The following is a 25297-nucleotide window of genomic DNA, read 5'->3' as shown; positions in this document are numbered from 1 at the left end:
GAGGGACCAGCCATCCTTCAACTGATCATGTCCATCAAACTGGCCACTCCCTCCTGTCTCGTCCGGCAACTGGCATCTCTCTGCTGTGTCAGCAGAGATTCACACAAGTAGGCAAAGTCCTAGGAAGTAAAATCAACAATCAGAAAAGAAGTAATAATTTTTAAACCTTTTGTCTCTCTCATTACCAGCATGTGCAGCATGGCGCCACTCCCCCTCTTTAGCTCTTTCTCGTTAGCAGCATAGTTCACGGGGGGGGGTGGGGGGTCAACTCTGGACCCCATCTCCCCATGGTTTTCTCATCACACATAACACCATGGTGATCTTCTACTGACTCTACTCAGTACATTCTGTGCCAGGACAATGGAAAATGACAAAGGATCACCAGCCGGAGGCACAGAATCCTTCATCCCTGTGATACAGGACAAACACGGTGTGTTTCAATAGGACATCAGTCACAGCAAGTACCCTGGACTGTGTCACACCTTACGAGACTGATTGATTTTTTTGAGGATGTGATTAAACACATTGATGAAGGAAGAACAGTAGATCTAGTATATATGAACTTCTGCAAGACATTTGATGAAGTACCTGATGCATGGCTTAATGAGAAAGTAAAAAAGATGTGGCATCCAAGGGCCTTGCATGGGGTACCTTAACAAATGCCTTGCTGAAATCCATATACACTACACTTACTGCACATCCGGAGTCTTGCAGAGGATTGGGGCAATGTCGGCAAATATGAAGATGCACACTGGTTTGAGGAAGAAAACAGATTTCGTGATGTGGTTATTGAGCCAGGCATATTGAGAAAGTAAGGAGGCAGGACATTAATGGGGACATTGTTTTGTGATCCAGTACTGGCTTCCCCACAGAAGGCAAAGAGAGGTTGTAGACGGGTTGTATTCTGCATGGAGGTCGGTCGCCAGTGGAGCGCCTCAGGAACTGTTCTGGGACCACTACCCTTCATGATTTTTGTAAATGACCTAGATGAGGAAGTGGAGGGATGGGTTAGTAAGTTTGCTGATGATTCAAATGCTGCAGGCGTTGTGGATAATGTGGAGGGCTATCAGAGGTTACAGCGGGACATAGACAGGATGTAAACCTTGGCTTTGAAGAGGCAGGTGGATTTCAACACAGATAAGTGTGAAGTGGTCCATTTTGGTAGGTCAAATACGTTAGCAGAATACAGCATTAATGGTAAGACTCTTGACAGTTTGGAGGATCAGAGGGATCTAGGGATCCAGGTCCATAAGACGCTCAATGCAGCTGCGCAGGTTGACTCTGTGGTTTGGAAAGCATAAAATGTATTGGCCTTCATCAATTGTGGAAATTGAATTTAGGAGCCGAGAGGTAATGTTGCAGCTTTATCGGACCCTGGTCAGACCCCCCCTTAGAATACTGTGCTCAGTCTTGGTCGTCTCACTACTGGAAGGATGTGGAAGCCATAGAAATGGTGCAGGGGAGATTTGCAAGGATGTTACCTGGATTGGGGTGCATGCCTTATGAAAACAGGTTGCGGGAATTCGCCCTTTTCTCCTTGGAGCGACAGGGGATGAGAGGTGACCTGATAGATGTGTATAAGATGATGGATGGCATTGATCATGTGATAGAAAATGGTAGGAAAAGGGAACCGTGGCTGACGAAACATGTGAGGCAACTGGTCAAGAGTAAAATGGAAGCATATGTTAGATATAAGAAGCAGGAAGTAGGAGGGCTAACGAAAACTATAGGGTAGCTAGGAAGGAACTAATGAAAGAACTTAGGAGAGCTCGAAGGGGAATGAGAAGGCCTTGGCATGCAGAATTAAGGAGAACCCCAAGGCTTTCTATGCGTATGTGAAGAATAGGAGGATGACGAGAATGAAGTTGGGACTGCTAAAGGATAAAGAGGGCAACATGTGCCTGGAGGCGGAGGAAATGGGGGAGGTCCTAAATGAATAGTTTGCTTCAGTTTTCAATAGCAAAAATGATCTCGATCAGGATAAGCTCGAAGTAGAGTTGGCCTTTGTGCTGGACAATGTGGAAATCAAGTACTGGATCTTCTTAAAAAACATTAAGATTGATAAATCCCCAGGGCCTTATATCATGCACCCTAGGTTGTTGTGGGAATTGAGAGAAGAGATCACAGGAGCAATAGCTATGATCTTTGAATCCTCTTTACCTGCAGGGGAGGTGCCGGATGACTTGCTTAATGACAAATATCGTTCCCTTGTGTGAAAAAGGTAATAGGGAGAACGCTGGGAAATATAGACCGATGAGTCGTGCGTCCGTGGTCTGCAGACTACTGGAAAGGATACTTAAAGAAAGGTTCCATGTGCATTTGGAGAAGTACAGTCTATTCATGGATAGTCAACATGGCTTTGTGAAGGGAACATTCTGCCTCACGAGCCGGATTGAGTTTTTTGAAGAGGTAACAAAATAAACTTATGAGGGTAGGGCAGTGGATGGGGTCTACCTGGACTTTAGCAAAGCATTTCACAAGCTCTCTCAAGAGAGACGAATCCAGAAAGTCATGAGGCATGGGACATGTGAAACCTTGGCTGTTTGCTAAAAAAAAACATGACTTAAAGGAAGAAAGTAGAGTGTGGTTGTGGAATGAAAGTATTCTGCCTGGAGGTCGGTGACTAGTGTTTTGCCGCAGGGATATGTCCTTGGACCCATTCTATTTGCGATTTTTATAAATATCCTGTATGTAGAGGCGGAAGGATTGGTGAGTAGGTTTGCAGATGACACGAAGATTGAAGGAGCTGTGGATGGAACAGTAGATAGTCGAAGGTTACAACAGAATATACACAGGCTGCAGAGTTGGACAGAAAAATGGCAGATGGAGTTCAATCTGGACAAGTGTGAGGAGATGCATTTTGGAAGTACCAACCAGAAGTCTGCGTACAGGATTAATGGTCAGATACTCATGAATGTGGATGAACAAAGGGACCTCGGGGTTCAAATCCATACATCCCTCAAGGTCGCTGCACACTTTGATCGGGTAGTTAAGAAAGCCTATGTATTGCTAGGCTTCATTAACAGGAGGATTGAGTTCAAGTGTATGGAGGTCATGTTGCGCCTCTACAAATCTCTGGTGAGACCGCCCTTAGAGTATTGTGTTCATTTTTGGTCACCTCATTATAGGAAGGAGGTGGAAGCTATGGAGAGGGTGCAGAGGAGATTTACCGGGATGTTACCTGGATTGGAGAACAAGTCATATGGAGCAAGGTTAGCAGAGTTTTCTCTTTGGATCATAGACGAATGAGAGGGGTCTAGATAGAGGTCCACAAGATTATGAGGGGCATAGATAGGGTGGATAGTCAGTACTTGTTTCCCAGGGCACCAATAGCAAACAGCAGAGGCCATAGGTACAAAATTAAGGGAGGGAAGTTTAGGGGAGACATCAGGGGTAAGTGTTTTACATAGAGGGTTTTGGTGCCTGGAATGACTTGCCAGGGATAGTGGTGGAGGCTATAACATTAGGGGTATTTAACAGCCTCTTGGACAGTCACATGGATGAACGAAAAATATAGGGTTAAGGCATAGTATGGCTTTAGTTCTTTTTATTAAGGATTATATAGGTCGGCACAACATGGAGGGCTGAAGGGCCTGTACTGTACCTTGGTGTTCTTTAGTTCTATGGATTGTTAGAGGCTTTTTCCCAGGGCTGAAATGGTTGCTACAAGAGGACACAGGTTTAAGCTGCTGAGGAGTATGTATAGTGGAGATGTCAGGTGTAGGTTTTACTCAGAGAGTGGTGAGTGCGTGGAATAGGCTGCCGGCAACGGTCGTGGAGTTGGATACGATAAGGTCTTTTAAGAGATTTATGGATAGGGACATGGAGCTTAGAAAAATGGACGGGTATAGGTAAGCCTAGTAATTTCTAATGTCAGGACATGTTCGGCACAACTTTGCGGGCCGAAGGACCTGTATTGGGCTGCAGGTTTTCTATGTTTCTATGTAATAGGATCAAAACGATAATTTTTTGGACAGGAGTTTTATCTTTCTGGAAATGGAAGAAAGAGAATTGCATAAACAACCAAAACAACTCCTTTAAACAATCTCCCCTTTCAACAAAGAGAACAGAGATTCCAGGAGAGCACAATGTGTATTGGAGACAATAATGGGCATTTTACCAGCTGGAAATAATGAGTCATATAATTGTCAAAATAATTTCAGCTCCAAACAAATAGTAATGGATTTGAGATTACAGGATCATTATCCTCACAAACTGTCCCTTTAGACCGTGGAGGAGATGTCACAGGATAATCTCGAGGACAGCAAACCAACTCGAGCTGAAGATCTTCCTTGGTGATTTCTCCAAAAGATCCAATCAATCAATTCCCTGGCAAGAAATCTCGACTGGCTACCTGATCTATTCTCAGGTGGTGAGCTTTATTATGATGAAGAATGAAATGATATCCTGAAAGAGAGAGGGTCAAGGGTTTCTGGGATAAATCCTCTGGATATGATTGCTGCCATTTCCCGCTGTGCGGACCACTTTCTCCAGTAGTAACTGATGCTGAAGATGTCTCTATGCCAGTTTGCCAGACAGGCACAGCCACACCATGGAGAAGGTGAGGGGAACTCCGGAAGTGCCTGGTTCCACCCTTCTCCTCTTTTATTAAAACATTGTGCCCGCATTCTCCTACAGACAGCAGCCCCGTTGTAGAGGTGCCCATCGTGACCGTAGCCATGCCAACGGTGTCCTTGTTCAGAATGGAAAGATGCACAGTGTCCAAATCCCGAATGGTTAATCTCAACCTGAGTCAGGCACAGCTGCAGCAGAACATCTTCCTTCACTCTGTGATGGAATGTGGGATATCCGATGGAATGGCTGAGATCAGCTGGTATCTCCCTTCTGGGACGAGTAACACGGATATTTTTCGAAAGGCTGCTGCATTCATTGACCTCCGAGGCGATACTGAAACTTTCCAGGGGAATGCTCGGTTTTTGGCAGCAGCTGCTGCTCTCTTTATTTTCTTTGAAGTTATCAGTGAGAAGGTCTCATAGTCAACCAGCAACACGTAACTCCTGGACAGTTCAAGAAACCGTTCAAAGATCTAAAGATAGAACGTCAACAATGCATCCATCGGGCAAATATAAATGAGGCAGAACTTGTGGAAAAGATCCGTTCTCAGATCAAACAAGTAATTCTACTGAGGGACAGGGACTAGTCCTTTCTGAGCCTGAGGCAAATAGCTGAAAATTGCGATGGAATGTGGGATTGAGGTCGATGAGAGTCAACTTGAAATACAACGAACCAAGGAACGTACCTCAGAAGGGCTGAGATAAACGGACGCTGAAGAATTCCGGACATCAAAGGAACGATCACATCAGAATTCATTCAACACCTCAGAAAGAACTGATGGTGTCTTGGAGGAAATAAGCAACGGTTTACCGGATAGAAGTAACCATTCCCTAAATTATATTCTTTCTCAAATTGTAAAGGATTTGGGATTACAGTATTATTATGCTCACAAAAAGTCTCTTCAGACTGTGCGGGAGGCGTCCCATGATAAACTGGAAGACAGCGAAACAACTCCTGCAGAAGATCTTCCTTGGCGATTTTTCCTAAGAATCCTCTCAGCCAATTTACTGGGGAGGAATCCTGAATGGCCAGCTGAACTGCCCTGGAAAGATGAGGATGATGATGATAATGAAAACTTCAGTGATTTATTTGAAGTTAGGGGACCAGGGGATCGTGGGATGAATCCGCTGGACATCATTGCTATCATTTCCTTCTACGCTGATCACATTCTGCAGCTGGAACTGACGCTGAAAATGTCTCTGTGCCAGCTTGCATTACCCATTCTTATGCCAGACCCGCACAGTCATCACATGGACAAGGTGAGAAAACTAAAGAAGGGTCTGCTGCCACCCTTTTCCTCTGAGTCATTAAGCTTTTAATCCCTCACGCTCTATAGTGACTTAAGCAACTGAACCCTAGAATGCTGAGCTGCAACCAAGTCTTGCCAATGGCTACAATATCATGACTCCAGGTGTTGATTGCTTGCCTTGAACTCATCTGCCTTTCCTACGATATTTCTTACATTGAAATATAAGAAGCTCAGGACATCGGTCGCACAATGCTCAACCTTTTGATTCCTGACTGTCTGACACCAACTTACTACCCTCTACTGTGCCTACTGTCTTCTTCATTTTTTTTTTATTTTAATGCCTGCATTCTTTTCTGCACTATATGCAGTCCTGGGTAGGTCTGTAGTCCAGTGCAGATTTTTTTTTGTGTGTGTTTTCTGTTACGTAGTTCTGTGTATTTTTTGTACTGTTTCATGTAGCACCATGTTTTGTATTGTTTTCATGGTCCCGGAAATAGTCTCGGTTTTACTGTGTACTGTACCAGCAATTATAGTTGACATGACAACAAAAAGTGACTTGACTTGACTTTACTTGAAGTCTTAACAACATCTCCACTAACTGTTCTGTTACTGTGGTTCGCACCCAACACCCTCACCGCCCCAGCAACTATAGTTAAACCCCACGGCGCAGCAATAGCAAACCTTCGTGCTAGAATGTAAGTCCACTTCCAGTTCAGATGACCACCATCTCTCCTGCTTAGATCCCACGTTCCCTAGAAGACAGCCCCATGATCCCAAAATCTGATGCCTTCCCTCTTACACCAACTCCTTAGCCATGTGTTAAACTGAGTGATCTTTCTATTTCTGGTCTCACGAGCACGTAGCATGGGATCACTACTCTGGAGTTCTTGCCCATTACCTGATCATCAAACTCCCTGAATTCACTCTGAAGAAACTCGACAACCTTCCTACCTAAGTTATTGGTTTCTTCTGGACTACGACCTCCGGCTCTTCACCTTCAAAGCTAGTGGCGTTTAAACATTGATAGTCTGATAGTTGATAGTCTGCATGTTCCTGTGAGAGTGAAAGGCCGGTTTGCAAGAGGTGGCGTAAGGGATACAGGAGTATATCGAAGGAGGAAGTCAGGAGAAAAAAAAAAGGAGCCATGACATAGCTTTAACAAGAAATATTAAGGAGAATCCAGTGACACATTCTATTGCTCTCAGTATATTAAGGGATGAAGAGTAACTGGAGGGAGATTACCTTCTGCCCATTGCACCACCTAGTGCTTAGGGCATCCATGAAGATCCTCCATCACTGTCTGTCCAGTAATCAGGCCTTCCTTCATCGTGTCAGAAGTTTCCTCTCGGTTTTACTCTGTCAGACTTGCTAGTCCCAGGTGGACATTGAGGAATACCATCATACTCAGATGTAGAAGGATTCTTCATTGCGGTTTCCGTAAGAGATTTCTTTGACCAGTCAGGGTTGTTAGCCCTGAGCTGAACCCCGAAATCGGAGAACTGGTCTTCTTTGTCTGTCCTCCCTTTGACCTGGTTTGCATGGGTGATCAGTGTGGGGTCCTTTGTTTGTCATATATATCAATGATATGCATGATAATTTGGTTAACAGATGGCACCAAAATTGGGGTGCAGTGCACAGCCAGGAGAGCTATTATGGTATGCAACAGGATCTGGACCAGCTGTAAAAATGGGCAGAAAAATGGAAGAAGATGGAATTTAATGTAGACAAGTGTGAGGTGTTGAACTTCAGTAAGACAAACTTGGGTAGATCTTGCACTCTGAACATTAGGACACTGAGAAGTGAGATAGAAAAAGGGATCAGGGAATAATGGTCCGTACTTCATTGGAAGAGATTTCACGGATAGATAGGGTAATATAGATAAGGCTTTTGGCACATTAGCCTTTATAAATTACTGGGGTGTTACGTTCAAGTTCTATAACACACTTATGAGGCATAATTTGTATTCTGTGAAGTTTCGGTCAACTACTTACAGGAAATACGTAAATTATATTGAAACAGTGCAAACAAATTTACAAACATTTTGCCAGGTCTGGAGGACCTGAGTTATAAAGAAAGACTGATCAGTATAAGACTTTATTTCTTGGAATGTTGAAGACTGATAGGAGATTTGATAGAGGTGTACATCATTTTGTACCAATAGGGTAAATTCAAGCAGGTTCTTTCCACTGAGGCTGAGTGGACTAAAATCAGAGGTCATGGGTCACGCGAAAAGATTAAGGGGAACATGAGGGAAAATTTCTTGACATATGGAATATCTGCCAGCATGTGAGCTATATTTAGAAGCCTGGAAACATAGAAAACAGATAGAACAATACACCCGCTTAGGCCCATAAAATTTTGCCGAACATGTCCCTACCTTAGAAATTACTAGTATTACTCATAGCCCTCTATTTTTCCAAGCTCCATGCAACTATCCAAAAGACTCTTACAAGACCCTAACGTATCCGCTACTACGGTTGCCCGCAGCGTATTCCAGGCACTCACCACTCTCTGTGTAAAACAAACATTGCCCCTGACATCTCCTCTGTACCTACTCCCAAGCACCTTAAACCTGTGCCCTTTCGTGGGAGCCATTTCAGCCTTGGGAAAAAGCCTCTGACAACCCACACGATCAATGCATCTCATTATCTTGTACACCTCTATCAGGTCACCTCACATCCTCATTTGCTCCAAGGAGAAAAGGCCAAGTTCACTCAACCTGTTTTCATAAAGCATGCTCACTAGTCTAGGTAACATCCTCCTTTGCACCCTTTCAATGGTTTCCACATCCTTCCTGTGGTGAAGCAACCAGAACTGAGCACAGTTCTCTCAGTAGAGTCTGACCAGTGTCCTATATAAGCTGCAACATTACCTCTTGGTTCCTAAATTCAACACCACAATTGCTGAAGGCCAATACACATTATGCCATCTTAACCACAGAGTTAACATGCAAAGCTGCTTTGAGCGTCCTATGGACTTGGAATCCAAGATCCTTCTGATCCCTCACACTGCCAAGAATTTTACCATTATATTTGACCTACCAAAACGAACCACTTCAATGTGATGAACTCAAGTTGTCACTTCAATGTTTGAGATGTCTGGAAAAGTACATGGATGGTAGGGGTATGGAGGACTATGGACTCTGCAAATCAATGGCACTAGTCAGTTCAAATGTTTTGGCATGGACTAGATGGACTCGATGAATGCACGGCAATTCTGGCAGGGACTGCAAGGCATTATTTCCAACAAAGCGAAACCCAGTACTATGAATGGCAGTGATGCTTTCACTACCAGATGAACTTAACACCTTCTATGCCCGCTTAGATAGAACTACAGCTGCGAAGATCCCTGCTGAACCTGATGACCCTGTGATCTCTGTCTCAGAGACAGATGATAGACTGTCTTTAAAGAGAGTGAACCGTCGCAAGGCAGAAGGTCTCGATGGAATACCTTGTATGGCAAACAACGAGCGGGAGTATTCAAGGACATTTTAACCTTCCACTGCTGCGGACAGAAGGACACACTTGCTTTAAAGAGACAACAATTATACCAGTTCCAAAGAAGAATAAAGTGGGCTGCCTTAATGATTATCGCCCAGCAGCACTCACATCGACAGTGATGAAATGCTTTGACTGGTTGGTTATGACTAAACTGAACTCACGCCTCAGCAAGGACCTGGAACCATTTCAATTTGCCTATCGTCAACAAAAGGTCAACGGCAGGCGCAATCTCCATGGTCACGGCTTTAGACCACCTGGACAACATTACGTCAGGATGCTGTTCATCGAATAGAGCACCACATTTAATACCATCCTTCCCACAAATTCTAATTTAGAAGTTGCAGTACCTGGACCTCTGTACCTCTCTCTGCAATTGGTGCCTCGACTTCCTAAGCAGAAGACAACAGTCTGTGCAAATTGGTAATAACATATCCTCTTCGCTGATGTTCAACACCAGCGCACCTCAGGGGTATGTGCTTAGCCCACTGCTCTATTCCTCGTATACAAATGTATGTTTGGCTGGGCATACTTCCAACACGATCTACAAATTAGCTGAAGATGCAGCCATTTTTGGTAGAATCTCAGATGGTGACGAGAGGGGCTACAAATGTGAGATATGCCAGCTAGTGGAATGATGCCTCAGCAACAACCTGGCACTCAACGTCAGTATGACGAAATAGTTGATTGTGGACTTCAGCAAGAGTAAGACGAAGGAACGCGTACCAAAACTCATAGAGGGATCAGAAGTAGAGAGAGTGAGCAGCTTTAATTTCCTGGGTGTCAAGATCTTTAAGGATCTAACACGGTGCCAGCACATTGATGTAGTCATAAAGAAGGCAAGACAGAGGCTATACTTTATTAGGAATTTGAAGCGGTTTGGCATGTCAACAAATACGCTCAAAAACTTCTATAGTTGCACAGTAGCTGCATTCTGACAGGCTGCTTCACTCTCTGGTATGGAGGGACTTCTACATAGTACCGCCAGACGCTGCATAAATTTGGATTGTAAATCTAGTCAGCTCCATCTTTGGCACTAGCCTACAAAGTATCCAGGCCTTATTTAGGAAGCGGTGTCTCAGAAAGGCACCGTCCATTATTAAAGACCTCCAGCACCCAGGGCATACATTTTTCTCACTGTTACTACTAGGTAGGAGATATAGAAAACTGAAGGCACACACTCAGCGATTCTGGAACAGCATCTTCCGCACTGCCACCGATTGCAAAATGGTCATTGAAGCTTTGGATACTTCCATATTCTTTAATATACAGGATTTCTGTCTTTACGCATTTTTAATAATCTATTCTTTATATGTAATTGATTTACTTGTCTATATATTCTTCTTCTTCTTCTTCTTCTTCTTCTTCTTCTTCTTCTTCTTCTTCTTCTTCTTCTTCTTCTTCTTCTTCTTCTTCTTCTTCTTCTTCTTATTATTATTATTATTATTATTATTATTATTATTATTATTATTATTTAGGAAAGTTAACAATCTTCACATGTGGTGATAAGAAAACTGATTCTGATTCTGAATGCCAGATACTACTTTGAACACAAATAACCTGTGGCAATCAGCTTCATAAGATCCTGCTGAATACCATCATGAACACGTGGGAATTCACACCAAGATAAAGATCATCAACATAATCAATAATATCATAATTATCATCATCAATATCAGCAGCAACATCAGCATCAACATCATCATCATTAATATCAGGCATCAGCATTATGTATCGTGTGGTATGGCATGGCCAATCATGATCTCTGACCACGATAGTTCTTGTCAATTTTTTGCTAAAGAAATGGTATGCCCTTACCTTGTTCTGAGCACTGGCTTTACAAGACGAGTGACCTTTAGAGATTATCTACATGGTATCAGTGGTCGCATAGCTAGAATTTGCATAGCTAGAATAGCTAGAATGTGCACCAGCTTCTCATACGACCATCCACCACCTGATGCAATGGCTTCCCGAGACCCCGACCAGAGTACTAAGCAGGTGCCACAACTTGCCCAAGGGTGACTTGCAGGCTAGCAGAGGAAAGGGTTCTCTTAAACCTTCTTTGGTATAGACTGTTAAATCAATTGTTCTATAGATATTAGTTGAATTAATGTAATACTAAAATCATAGATTTATTATCAATATTTGTGTTTGTAAAAATTTGTGTTGTTAACAAACTCATGTATTTTCTCGGAATGTGGTAGTTCATCTCCACTTACTGGCTGAAGGCAGTGTAGCAGTAAAATTGAACATTACATCTTTTAATTGGATACATGAGATATTATTATTATAATTGTGTAGCCTTTTGATTGGATTCTGACATCTCAGGAATATCTGTAATAGAACATAGATCATAGAAATCTACAGCACATTACAAGCAGTCTGGCCCACAATGTTGAGCCAACTATGTAACCTACTCTAGAAACTGCTTAGAATTAACCTACCATATAGCATTCTATTTTTCTAAACTCCATGTAACTATCTAAGAGTTTCTTGAAAGACTGTACTGTACACAGTTCTACTACCGCCACTGGCAGTGCATTCCACCCAAACACCACCATCTGTGTGAAAAAAAAATAACCCCTGACATCCCCCTTTTACCTATTCCAAGCACCTGAAAATTATCTCCCTCATGTTTGCCCTTTCAGCTCTGTCTCTGGCTATCCACAAGTTCAATGCCTCTCATCATCGTATACACCTTTATCAGGTCACTGCTCATCCAAGGAGAAAAGGCCGAGTTCACTTAAGCTATTCTGATAAGGCATTATCCCTTGATTCCCAGGCATTGTCCTTGTAAATCTCCTCTGCCCTCTTTCTATGGCTTCCACATCCTTCCTATACTGAGGTGACCAGAAATGAACACCGTATTGCAAGTAGAGTCTAACAAAGGTCTTTTATAGCTTTAACAATACCACTCTTGAAGTCATTCCCAGGGTTGATGAAGGCCAACACTGTCAACCAAAATCTCGCTGATACTGAACAGTGCCAAAAGTCCCACCATTAATATTATTTTCTGTCTTCAAATTTGACCTACCACAATGAAACACTTCATACTTATCTTCGTTGAACTCCATTTACCACTTCTTAGCCCAGTTCTGCATCCTATCGATTTCACACTGTAACGTCTGACAGGTTCCAGACGAACATCGACAGCACAAACTTTTGTGTCATTATTAACCCACTCTTCTACTCCCTCATCTAGGTAATGCATGAAAATCATAAAGATGAGCAGTTCCAGAACAGATCGGTATGGAACTCTACTGGTCACTGTCCTCAATGTAGAATGCAAACCATCTACAACCATCCATTGTCTTCTGTGGGAAACCATTTCTGGATCCACAAAGCAATGACCGCGTGGATCCCATACCTCCTTATTTTCGGAAGGAGCTTGGCAAGGGGAACCTTATCAAATGCCTTGCTGAAATCCATATGCACTACATCCCCCGCTCTAACTTCCTCAATGTGTTGTGTTACATCCTCAAATAATTTAATCAGGCTTTTAAGGCACAACCTCCCCTTATCAAAGCCAGGCTGACTATCCCTAATCAGACTATGTCTCTCGAAATGCTAATAAATCCTGTCTTTCAGGATCTTATGCAACAACAGGCCCACAACTGAAGTAAGTATCTCGAGTATCAAGGTGGTAGATTTTCAAAGGATCCATCTTTATTTTTTATGGAATCTATAGTCTTTTAATCTCTCCTTTGTTTCTCAGCTCCTCATTAAGTTTCAAAACTTTGTTTAAACTTTAAAATAAGTGATCGTGAAGAATCAGAGTTTCTCTCTCATTCCTGACCTCCTAAAAAAACCTAGGGATCTAAAATAACCGATATCCAACATGACATATTGACACCCCGCCACCCATGGCAATTTGTGCTCTGTTCAGAGAATCATATTTTCAGTGGAACATAGGGGCATACTTTGCAACATCAACAAAACAGCTGAGCACATGGCTAACGGGCCAATTGGAATTTATAATCTTTGGTCACAGCCTCAGACATTCACATTTAGATGACAAAAATAAAAACAAATAAGGGAAATATCCAACAGGTACGTAGCAACAGATGCTTCCTATACAGCTACAAATTTCCAACACTTTTGAGTTTACTGGCATACACTTTGCCTTCATGCTAACTGAAATTTGTGATTATTCTATAGAACTGAAATATAATATGCACATTTCATTGTGAGGTATATCATTGCAATGTCAATAGACACTAATATTTGTTAACACTTCTTTCTTCCAGATCCATTATTTGAGTAGAATCCAATGGAGATGGGTTTGCGCAATGGAAATGTGTCAGGATCCAGGTAACATAGATTGAACCTTGTTAGAAGACAGTGGAAATGTTAACAACTGACATCCCAAATCAGTCTCATTAGTCAATTACCAGTCATTGTCTATACCCGATTATCACTATAAGGTGATCAATAAATGATTAACAAGGGTAGTCAGTGAAACAACGTGATAATCAATATTAGCTGAGTTGTAATAATTCATGAAGGCACGGTTGGGATTATGTGAAACACCAGGATTAACAATAAATTGTTAGATTAATCGCCAAACACAAGGTCAGATTTCTCAATGGCAAAAATTCAGAAGAGATGGAATGATTCACAGAGACTGTACAGATGCATTCTCGGTCTTTTGCACACCAAATGCATTTTTCCACAAATCCGAGTGGGAGCTCAGTTAGGTTCCCCGCTATTTATCCCAACTTCAAAACTGTGATATAGGTAGATCTCTCAGTCACAGATAATCTACAAAGGCAATAATTGCAAAACAAAAAATATGGACTCACCGACCTGCCACAGCACTAAACATTGTCACAAATTCCGTTTCAGCAGTTACTCCTTACAATATTCATCTCATCTGTATTATCACCCTAATGGGAACACATTGGCTCTGAATTCTATCATTTCACTTCGGCATGACCTGTCCATCCTCTTTTTGAATGTTTACACTTTGCTGTGATTCAGTTTCTGTCAATGCAGATTTAAGAACGTGTTTAATTGAAAAAAAATGAGAGAAAATTAGTATTTCTTATTCTTAACAGGGACCAAGATGGACTAAAAAAGGGAACACAGACCATACAAGACTTTGTAAATGAATTTCCTAATTGGGAACGTCGAATGAACAGATATATACGTGACCTACAAGAGATTGCAAATGGTATTGATCGGTATCATAAAGGTGCAACAATTGCAAATGTTACTGGGTCATCTCTGGGGGCTGTAGGTGGTGTCCTAGCCTTAGCAGGAATAATTACTGCTCCTTTCACAGCAGGCATCTCCTTGGTACTCACTGCTGTGGGAACGAGTATAGGTGTAGCTGGTACAGCCGCTAAACTTACAGCTGACCTCGTTGAATATGGTGAGCAGTCGACAAAACAAATAAAAGTAGATGAGATCATAAAACGATACAAAAGTGATCTGAAGGAAACTTTAGAACACTTGACAGAAATCTTCAGTGTTCTCCAGTCTCATCTCGTTGAGCGAGAAATTGCAGAATCTTATTGTAATGAAATAAAAACAGGCGTTACAGCTGGATATCGATGTTATTCTATTATCATGCAAACGGCGGAAGTGACAAGATCAATAATGGCCAAACAAGTATTGAGTAAAACAACTGCCCTCGAAAAACTAGCTAAGAAACCGACAGCACTGAGTCGCATTGCTCGAACAGGAACGAAATGTCCACTTTATGCCACTCCCATAATAACAGTTTTTTCAGGAGTTATGGCAGGAGCTTCTATAGCGTGGAATATCTGCTCGATTGCAAAGGACTCCATTGTGCTCAGCAAGGGAAGTAAATCTGAAGTGGCTAAAAAGCTAAGAGATCAAGCTCAGAAGATAGAGGAAGTATTAAAAGACCATACAGTCATCTGTAAAATTCTAAAAAAGATTCTTGAGAGAGACTGGGTATAGAGGACTGAGTAAGAAAAGGAAAAAGTAGTGTCTCATCCATTCCACTCATTGTGGCTAAGCTTGTTATGCAAATTCTTATCAGGGATAACTTATCAAAACATCACCATGTAAAGAACTGCATGATAGACAGAGGGCAGTGGTGGAGCGGTGTTATTCTGGCTGGGGTGAACAGTGGTGTCCCATAGGGGTCATTACTGGGATCTTTGTTGTTTGCAAAATATATAAATGACTTGGACAAAAATATCCACGGGTTACAACATAGAACATTGACCAATACAGCACAGCACAGGCCCTTCTGCCCACAATATAACGTCCCATATAACGCTCCACGTTAAGTTCCTCCATATACCTGTCTAGTAGTCTCATAAACTTCACTACTATATCTGCCTCCACAACTGACTCAGGCAGTGCATTCCACGCACCAACCACTCTCTGAGTGAACATTCTTCCTCTAATATCCCCCTTGAACATCCCACCCCTTACCTTAAAACCATGTCCTCTTGTATTGAGCAGTGGTGCCCTGGGGAAGAGGCGGTGGGTGTCCACTCTATCTATTCCTCTTAAAATCTTATACGTCTCCATTATGTCTCCTCTCATCCTCCTTCGCTCCAGAGAGTAAAGTGTAGCTCCCTTAATCTCTTTCCATAATGCACACTCTCTAAACCAGGAAGCATGCTGGTAAATCTCCTCTGTACCTTTTTCAATGTTTTCACATCCTTCCTATAGTGAGGCGACCAGAAATGGACACAGTACTCCAAGTGTGGCCTAAACAGAGTTTGATAGAGCTGTATGATTACCCTGCGACTATTAAGCTCTGTCCCTTGACTTATGAAAGTTAACACTCCATAAGCTTTCTTAACTACCCTATCTACCTTTGAGGCAACTCTCAGAGATCTGTGGACATGTACTCCCAGGTCACGGTGCTCTGCACGCTTCCATGTTGCCGGCCATTTACTTTGTGCCCTGCCTTGGACATTGTCCTTTCATTCTGTACCATTTTACACTTCTCTGCCAATTTCTCCATCTGCCATTTATCAGCCCACTTCTGAAACCTATCAGTGTATCTCTGCAATCTGCACGATCCAGAAAACCAATAAACTTTGTGCATTTGAAAACGTTCCACCCCTACATCCAGGTCGTTAATAAAAATCACGAAAATTCAGATCCCAGAAGATTCAGATCCCAGAACTGATCCTTGTGTGACACCAGTCATCACAACCCTCCAATCTGAATGTACTCCAGCCACCACGACCCTCTGGTTTTGCAGGCAAGCCAATTTTAAATCCACCTGGCCGAATTTCCCTGAATCCCAAGCCTTCTGACTCCGTATAAGTCTACCGTATGATATCTTGTCAAGTGCCTTACAAGAAACCATGCATATAAATCCATTGCACTACCCTCATCTATATACCTTGTCACCTCCTCAAAGAAATCTATCAGGTTTGTTAGACACGATCTGCCTTTCACAAAGCCATGCTGACACAGCCTGATCAGAGCATGATTCGCTAAGTGCCCATAGCTCCTATCTGTAACAATCTTTCCCACTACAGATGTAAGGCTCACTCTTCTATAAATACCCGGGCAATCACTACTACCTTTTTGAACAAGGGGACAACATTCGCCTCCCTCCAATCCTCCGGTACCATTTCCGTGACAATGAGGACATAAATATCCTACCCAAAGGCTTAGGAAACTCTTCCCTCGCCTCGTGGAGCAGCCTGGGGAATATTTCAGCAGGCTGCGGGGGACTTATCCGTCCTATTGTATTTTAACAACTCTAACACCTCTTTTGCCTTGATATCAACTTACACCAGACCATCGACCTCACTCAAATGGTTCTTACCGTCATCAAGTTCCCTCTCATTGGTGAATACAGAAGGGAAGTGTTCATTGAGGACCTCGCTCACTTCCACAGCCTTCAGGCATATCTTCCCTCCATTATCTCTAATCAGTCCTATCTTCACTCCTGTCAACCTTTTGTTCTTCACATAACTGATGAATGCCTTGGGGTTTTCCTTTACCCTACTCGCTAAGGCTTTCTCATGCCCCTTCTTGCTCTCCTCAGCCCCTTCTTAAGCTCCTTTCTTGCTACCCGATATTCCTCAATAGACTCATCTGATCCTTGCTTCCTAAACCTCATGTATGCTGCCTTCTTCCATCTGACTAGATTTTCCACCTCACTTGTCACCCATGATTCCTTCACCCTACCGTTCCTTATCTTCCTCACCGGGACAAATTTATCCCGAACATCCTGCTAGAGTTCCTTAAACATTGACCACATGCCCATAGTATATTTCCCTGCAAAAACATCATCCCAATTCACACCCGCAAGTTCTAGCCTTATAACCTCATAATGTGCCCGTCCCCAATTAAAATTTTTCCTGTCCTCTCTGATTCTGTGCTTTTTCATAATTATGCTAAAGGCCAGGGAGCTGTGGTCACTGTCCCCCAAAGGCTAACCCATTGAGAAATCTGTGACCTGACCTGGTTCGTTAACTAATACTAAATCTACAATAGCATTCCCCCTAGTCGGCCTGTTAACATGCTGTGACAGGATTCTATCCTGAACACACTTAACGAACACAGCCCCATCTAAACCATTGGAACTAATCAGGAGTCAATGAATATTAGGGAATTTAAAGTCACCAATGTTAACAACCCTGTTATTTGTGCACCTTTCCAAAATCTTCCTCCAATCTGCTCCTCTGTATCTCTGCTGCTAGCAGGGGGCCGAGAGAATACTCCCTGTAGAGTAACTGCTCCCTTCCTGTTCCTGGCTTCTACCCATACTGAATCAAAAGATGATCCTGCTACATTACCCACCCTTTCTGTAGCTGTAATAGTATCCTTGACCAGTAATGCCACACTTCATTCCTCCCCCAATCCATTTTAAAGCACTGAAATCCAATAATATTGAGTATCCGTTCCTGTCCTAGTGACAACCAAGTCTCTGTAATGGCCACCACATCAGAAGTCCAAGTATGTATCCAAGCTCTCGGTTCATTACCTTTGTTCCTGAAGTTTCTTGCATTGAAGTACACGCACTTTAGTCCTACATTACTACCTTTACGCCCTTTATTCTGCTTCTCTTTCCTCAAAGCCTCCTTATATGTTAGATCTGACTTTACAGTACGCATCTCTCGCATGACCATTATCCTCCTCCAACACACCATCTGCTCTAACACTCTGGTTCCCCTCCCTCTGCAATAAGTTTGCATATGACACACAAATTGGTGGACTTGTAGACAGAGATGAAGATCGTCAAAAGATACAAGATATATATCAGTCACAGTTATATCGGGATTCAAGATTGTTTAATGCAGTGGTTCCCAACCTTTATTGCTTTGATCAATAACATTAAAGGAAGAGGTACGTGAACCTCAGGTTGTGAACTCCTGGTTTAATGTCATTTCCAGTGCACAAGTGTAAATGACTACAAAATAATTGTTACTCCAGAAATAATGTTGCACAAAAATAAACACAATAAGATAAAGTACACAACAATCATTGTTAAATATCACAATAAATATAAATACATAAGATAGCTTATATACTGTGCAGATTGATTATAGTGATGGTACGCGCTGGAGTGTCTGAACATTAGAGGATACAACAGGATATACACTTTGTAGATCAGTTACAGTTATGGACTGAGAGATGGCAGCTGAAGTTCAATGCGGACGCGTGCGAGCTTGTGCACTTTGGGAGGTCAAAGGTGAGGGGAAAGAATAGTCCATAGCAGGATCCTTATCAGTATCGACGTGCAGAGTGATCTTGAGTTCTAAGACTATGCTTCCCTGAAAGTGGCAAAGAATGCATCTGGCATTTGGCACATAGAATTGGTTATATTAACTATTAGTCAGAACTTGTCATGTAGTTATATTTAAGTAGTGATTAGGGTTATGCTGTTTGGTTCAACATCTGAATGGTTGAGAGGAAGTAATTGCTCCTGGATCTGGTGTTCTGGAACATTATTGTCCTTACCGCTAGGGGCAGTAAAGTGTATACAGAGCCAAATTAGGATGTCCCAGGAATTTGAAGCAGTGACGATCAATAATTGGCTAGTGCTTCCAAATCCGGGGAAGCAACCCTGAGGGGAATGTGCAGGTGGTTGTACCAACGGTCAACAGGGTTGATGGTGGAGAGATTATCGTCATCTGCACGTCCATGAGTGCACAGGTACTATGAAAAACTTATTTTCAACAGCATCACACACACGTACAGTCTATGCAAAAGCCTTAGGCAGATATATATAGCTAGGGTGCCTAAATATTTTGCACAATACTATAGAAACGTTGTGCATTGCATTGTACTGCTGCCGCAAAAAAATAAAAAAATCATGACTCATGTGAGTGATGATAAAGCAGATTCTTATATGGGTCTCTGTTGTGGACTGGGAGTGGGAAGGGGACAAGGAGAGTGGAATCACGGTTGGGAAAACAGGAAGGGAGAGGGGAGGGAGTGGGAAACACCATACAGATATTCTGTAATGTTCAATAAACCATTTGTTTGGAATTAAATTACCTTGCCTCGTGCCTCAGGACTGGGTGTGTCTGCAGTTGCACATAGCCCACCACTGGCACTCCTCTGCCACCTGTCCCACACCATCCCTTTGCGCTCCACCCTCGCATTCCCAAAATCAATTACAATCTCACCCTCCACACCACGTTGAAAAATTCAGTATTATGCAAAATTCTTAGGCACCCTAGTTACGTGCGAGTGTGTGTGTGTGAGTATGTGTGTGTGTGTGTGTGTGTGTGTGTGTGTGTGTGCGTGTGCGTGTGCGTGTGCGTGTGTGTGTGCGTGTGTGTGTGTGTGCATATTTATATGACTAAGAGTTTTGCACAGCACTGTAAGGTTGTGGACGAAAAATATTATTGTTATTTAAAGACTTTGAAAGACAATTGATTAATATTGGCTTTTTGAGTGTGGAAGCTAGTTTGCAGCGTAGTTTGTTACAGATATGGCCATGACGTTCAACAGAGACGACTCTGAAGACTAAATACTTGCTGTTGCTTGTCTTGTAAGAATTATCTCAAGGATATGAGACAAACTGTTTGATGATAGACAGGACGGAATTTTTAATTTTTATCTGTTGGTCGGGGTATCAGACAACTTCATGTGAACCTATGTTATCTTTTCCAATTCACCAAGTTAATCCAACAGCCTTTGTTTTTGTAATCGAACTGTGCATGCATAAATGGAGCTGTGCTCTTTGTACCACTGGGATTTCGAAATCCACTGTTAAAAGTTCCACTCCCCACGATATCATAAATAAACCCGTGTCTATTTTACCTATCAATTTTAATTAAATTTCCTTCACTAATTAATTTCCCTAACAATTTGGCGCCCAACCTGGGTCTCCTTTCATAGGGAGTTCCAACGAACCATTTTACTGTGAGATTGACAAACGAGATTCGTCAAAAAGGAAACCACTATGAGCTACGCTTGGGAAGGGTTCGTGGAGAATGTTTGACCGAATTTCATCGGGAGGTTGTGGGGGAGGGGGATCAAGGAACGGGGTCAAGACCAGTAGGCAAGGCCGTGCAAACGAGGGTGCCGCCCGGCTCTGAGCTCCATGACGGCAAGATGGTAGATGGAAGACAAGGTACGAAACCAGCAAGGACTTCCCTGAATTGTCAAAGTCAAGGACTTCGAAGACTGAGATTAATTCTGTCGATAAGAGAGGAAGAGAATTTTATTGTGATTGGAAACTGACTAAATTTCTTTACAGGATGACCTAATACTAACAGGTAAAAGGGGGGTTGAAATGAACTTAAATCTATTGCCAAAGCCACAAAGCCACAAAGACCTTCCGGTCCACTGGGTGATTTCGGTGGACAAGATGTGGCTAAAAACTGAACGCAGCAGGTATGTGATTAATTTTCTAGCGATTTATAAAAACAATATAACACTGCAGCACAGTACAGTATCTTCGGCCCTCTATGTTTTGCCGACCCATATTTAAACTCATACTGGCCTGTAACTCTCTAGTTTTCTTTCATCCATGTGCCTGTCCAAGAGTCTCTTAAATACCCCTAATGTTTTAGAATCCACCACCATCCCTGGCAAGTCATTCCTAGCACCCATAACCCTCTCTGTAAAAACTTACCCCTGATGTCTCCCCTAAACCTCCCTCCCTTAACTTTGTACATATGCCCTCTGGTGATTGCTATCGGTTCCCTGGGAAAATGGTACTGACAATCCACCTCATCTACGCCTCTCATAAACTTGTAGACCACTATCTAGACCTCTCACATTCTACTACGCTTCGAAGAGAAAAGTCCCAGCTCTGCTAACCTTGCCGCATAAGACAAACCAGGCAACATCCTGGTAAATCTCCTCTGCGTCCTCTCCATAGCTTCCACATCCTTCCTATAATGAGGTGACCACAAATGAACACAATACTCTAATTGTGTTCTCACCAGAGATTTGTAGAGTTGCAACATGCCTTCTCTACACCTGACCACAGTCCCCCTATTAATAAAGCCTAGGACCCATAGGCCTTCTTATCTACTCCATCAATCTGTGCAGCGACCTTGAGGGATGTATGTATTTGAACCCCAATATCCCTTTGTCATCCACACACTTAAGTAACCGACCTTGTACTCAGCCTTCAGTTTTAATCTTCCAAAATGCATCACCTCACACTTATTCGGATTGAACTCCATCTGCCATTGTTCTGCTCAACTCTGCATGCTGTCTATAGCCTTTATAACCTTTGATAACCTAGACCTCCATCTACAACTCCTCCAACCTTCTTGTTATCCGCAAACTTACTCTCCTCATCATTCAGGTCGTTACCAAAAATCACAAATAACACTGATCCCAGGACAGACCACGGTGGCACTCCACTAGTCACCAACCTCCAGGCAGAATAATTTCCCTCCACAACTACCCTTTGCTTTCTTCCTATAAGCCAATTGTTTATCCAAACAGCCAGGGTTTCCACTGATCCCAGGCCTCATTAGTTTGTGGATGAGTGTCTCGTGGTGAACGTTGCCAAATGCTTTGCTAAAATCCATGTCGACCACATCTACTGCCTTACCCTCATTAATGTATTTTGTTACCTCTTCAATAATCTCAGTTAGGCTCCTGAGACACGACGTGCCCTTCACAAGCCATGCGGACTGCTCCTAATCATACGAACTCTCTCCAAATATTCATGAGCCCTGCCCCTCAGGATCGTTTCCATCAACTTAGCAATCACTGATATAAGTCTGGCTGGTCAATAATTTCCTGGGCTACTTCTACTTTCTTTCTTGAATAAAGGAACAACATCCGCAACCCTCTAATCCTCAAGAACTTCTCCCCTCTCCATTAATGTTGCAAATATCATCGCCAGAGGCTCAGCAATCTCCTTACTCACCTCCCACAGTAGCCTGGTGTGCATCCCAACCGGTCCCGTAGACTTACCTAACTTGAAGCATTCCCAAAGCTCCAGCACATCCTCTTTCTTAATATCTATATGTTCCTTTACAGTCTGCTGCAAGTCATCACTACAATCACCAAGATCCTTTTCCACAGAGAATATTGAAGAAAAGTATTCATTATGTTCTTCTGCTATTTCTTCCGGTTCCATACACACTTTCCCACTGTGACACTTGATAGGTCCAATTATTTCACGTTTTACCCTCTTGCTTTTCACATATTTGTTGAATGCCTTGGGGTTTTCCTTAATCCTGCTCGCCAAGGCCTTCTCACGCCCCGACTGGCTCTCCTAATTTCCTTCTTAAGCTTCGTCTTCTTGATCTCTAACATTAACTAGCTCTCTGAAACTTTTGTAAGCTTTACTTTTCTTCTTGACTAGATTTATTACAGCCTTTGTACAACACCGTTCCTGTACACTACCAGAACATCCCTGTCTCTTTGGAACATACCTATGCAGAACTCCTCACATATATCCCCTGATCATCCTGCGACATTTCTTCCGTTCCTTTCCCTGAGAGCATATTCTTCCAATTTAAGCTTCCAATTTCCTGCTTGATAGCTGCATAATTCCTCTTACTCCAATTAAAAGCTATTCTAACTTGTCTGTTGCTATCTCTCTCCAACGCTATTCTAAAGGAGATAGAATAATTATCTAACTACGAGAGATCTGACACCTGACCAGGTTCATTTCCCAATACCAAATCACGTAGAGACTCTCCAGTTGTAGGCTCATCTAGATATTGTGTCAAGAAACCTTCCTGAACACACCTAACAAACTCCACCCCATCTAAACCCCTTGTTTGGGAAATTAAAAACTCCCATCTAGACATCCCTGTTATTATTGCACCTTTCCAAGGTCTGTTACCCTATCTGCCCCTCGATATCCCTGTTACTATTGTGCGGCCCTAAAAAAAGAACAGCAAGTGAAGTTATTGATCCCTTCCCATCCCTAAACTTCACCCACACCGTTTTCAATCCCTCCATTGTGTCCACCTTTTCTGCAGCCGTGACACTATCTATGAACAACAATGCCACTCCTCCGCCTCTATCACTTCTGAAACAACGGAACCCCGGAACATTAAACTGCCAGTCTAGCCCTTCCTGTAGTCATAGCAACTATATCGTAATCCCACGTGCTAAATCACACACTGAGCTCTTCTGCCTTACATACAATACAACTTACGTTGAAGTAGATGCACCTGAGAACATTTATATCTCGTACAAGCCTTTGGTTTATGTCTATACTTGCGGTTCTCACATGGCCTTTACCCTGCTCTACCTCAAAATCTGCTCTAACACTCTGGTTCCCCTCCCACTTCAAAGCACTCCCCTCCCCGGAGCAGCACCAGCAAACCTTCCCGCAAGGATGTTTGTCCACCTCCAGTTCAGGTGCAAACCGTCCCGTCGGAACTGCTCCCACCTTCCCTCGAACAAGGCCCGATTTTCCAGAAACATGAAGCCCTCCCTCCTGCACCAACTCCTTAGCTACGTATTTAGCTGCATTATCTTCCTATTTCTGGCCTCACTAGCACATGGCACGGGTAACAATTCTGAAATTTCAACTCTGGAGGTCTTGTCCTTCAACTTTGCACCCAACTCCCTAAACATTATTTGCAGGGCCTACTTCTTCTTCCTATCCACGTAATTGGTCCCTAAATGGACCAGGACATCTGGCTGCTCACCCACCCTCTTGATAATACTGAGAACTCGATCCGAGATATCGCGGACCCTGGCACCAGGGAGGCAAGAGACCATCCGGGATTCTCGATCTCTCCCACACAACCCCTTATCTGTCAGCCTAACTATCGAATCCCCAGTCACTACTGCTGTCCTCTTTTCCTCATTCCCTTCTGAGCTGAAGGTCCAGTCTTGCTGCCAGAGACGAGACCCCTGCAACTTGTTGATGGGAACGGCCACAGGGGTGCTTTACTCTTTTCTTTCCTTCCCTCTCCTGACAAACACCCAACTTCATGCCTCCTGCCCTTTTGGGTTGACTATCTCCCTGAAGCTCCTGTCTATTTCTGCCTCTGCCTCAGGTAAAATCCGAAGCTCATCCAGCTCTTGCCCCAGTTGCATAACTCGGTTTGTCAGCAACTGCAGCTGAATGCATCGTTTACAGGTGTAGTCGTCAGGGACAATTGTGCTCGCCCTGACTTCCCACATTCTGCAAACGTACCGCTCAACTGCACTAAATGCTGCCTCAATTACCTAATCCTAAATTAATTAGATTATTTAAAGGAGATTACCCAGCCTTACCTCACTGTGAGTAAGCTCGTCCTCAGCCTCTGCTCACCGAAGCCTCTCGAGCCAAAGCCGCACTATTTCATCACCCGTTCCTACGACGCCCGCTTCGTTAATATGCTCTCCTTTCAAACTATCCCTCTGCTCTAACAGGCCGACCTTCACGCGCTTGCGCAGTCATGCCCCGCTCAAACTGTAGAAGAAATTATCTTCCCCCTTCTCCATCTGCTTGCTTTTAAACTCTCCCACTGCTCTCACAGGCCCATGTAAAGTTTACAATGTAAAGTGCTTGTTATGGACCTCAGCCGCATCCATTGCATCCAGCCAAATGCACCCCTCCCCGTTCCTGAGTGGTCCTACCCTCTCCCTTGTTATC

At 43.0% G+C, this 25297-nt stretch overlaps 1 protein-coding gene across 4 annotated transcripts in view; it reads left to right on the top strand.

The window, feature by feature from the left end:
* The window catches only part of LOC132407288 (apolipoprotein L3-like), a 53801-nt gene extending 33398 nt beyond the window's left edge, over positions 1-20403 (top strand). For all 4 annotated transcript variants that reach the window (XM_059993574.1, XM_059993573.1, XM_059993572.1 and 1 more), the window contains 2 exons: positions 13569-13632; positions 14379-20403. In XM_059993574.1, coding sequence (XP_059849557.1) covers positions 13592-13632; positions 14379-15249 — 912 coding nt within the window. In that variant the 5' untranslated portion in view covers positions 13569-13591 and the 3' untranslated portion in view covers positions 15250-20403. The remainder of the gene's footprint in view (positions 1-13568; positions 13633-14378) is intronic.
* Positions 20404-25297: the final 4894 nt, after the last annotated feature.

The sequence above is a fragment of the Hypanus sabinus genome, chromosome 18 (genome assembly GCF_030144855.1).
Source record: "Hypanus sabinus isolate sHypSab1 chromosome 18, sHypSab1.hap1, whole genome shotgun sequence".
Lineage (NCBI taxonomy): Eukaryota > Metazoa > Chordata > Chondrichthyes > Myliobatiformes > Dasyatidae > Hypanus > Hypanus sabinus.
This window is presented reverse-complemented; position numbering and strand designations above follow the sequence as displayed.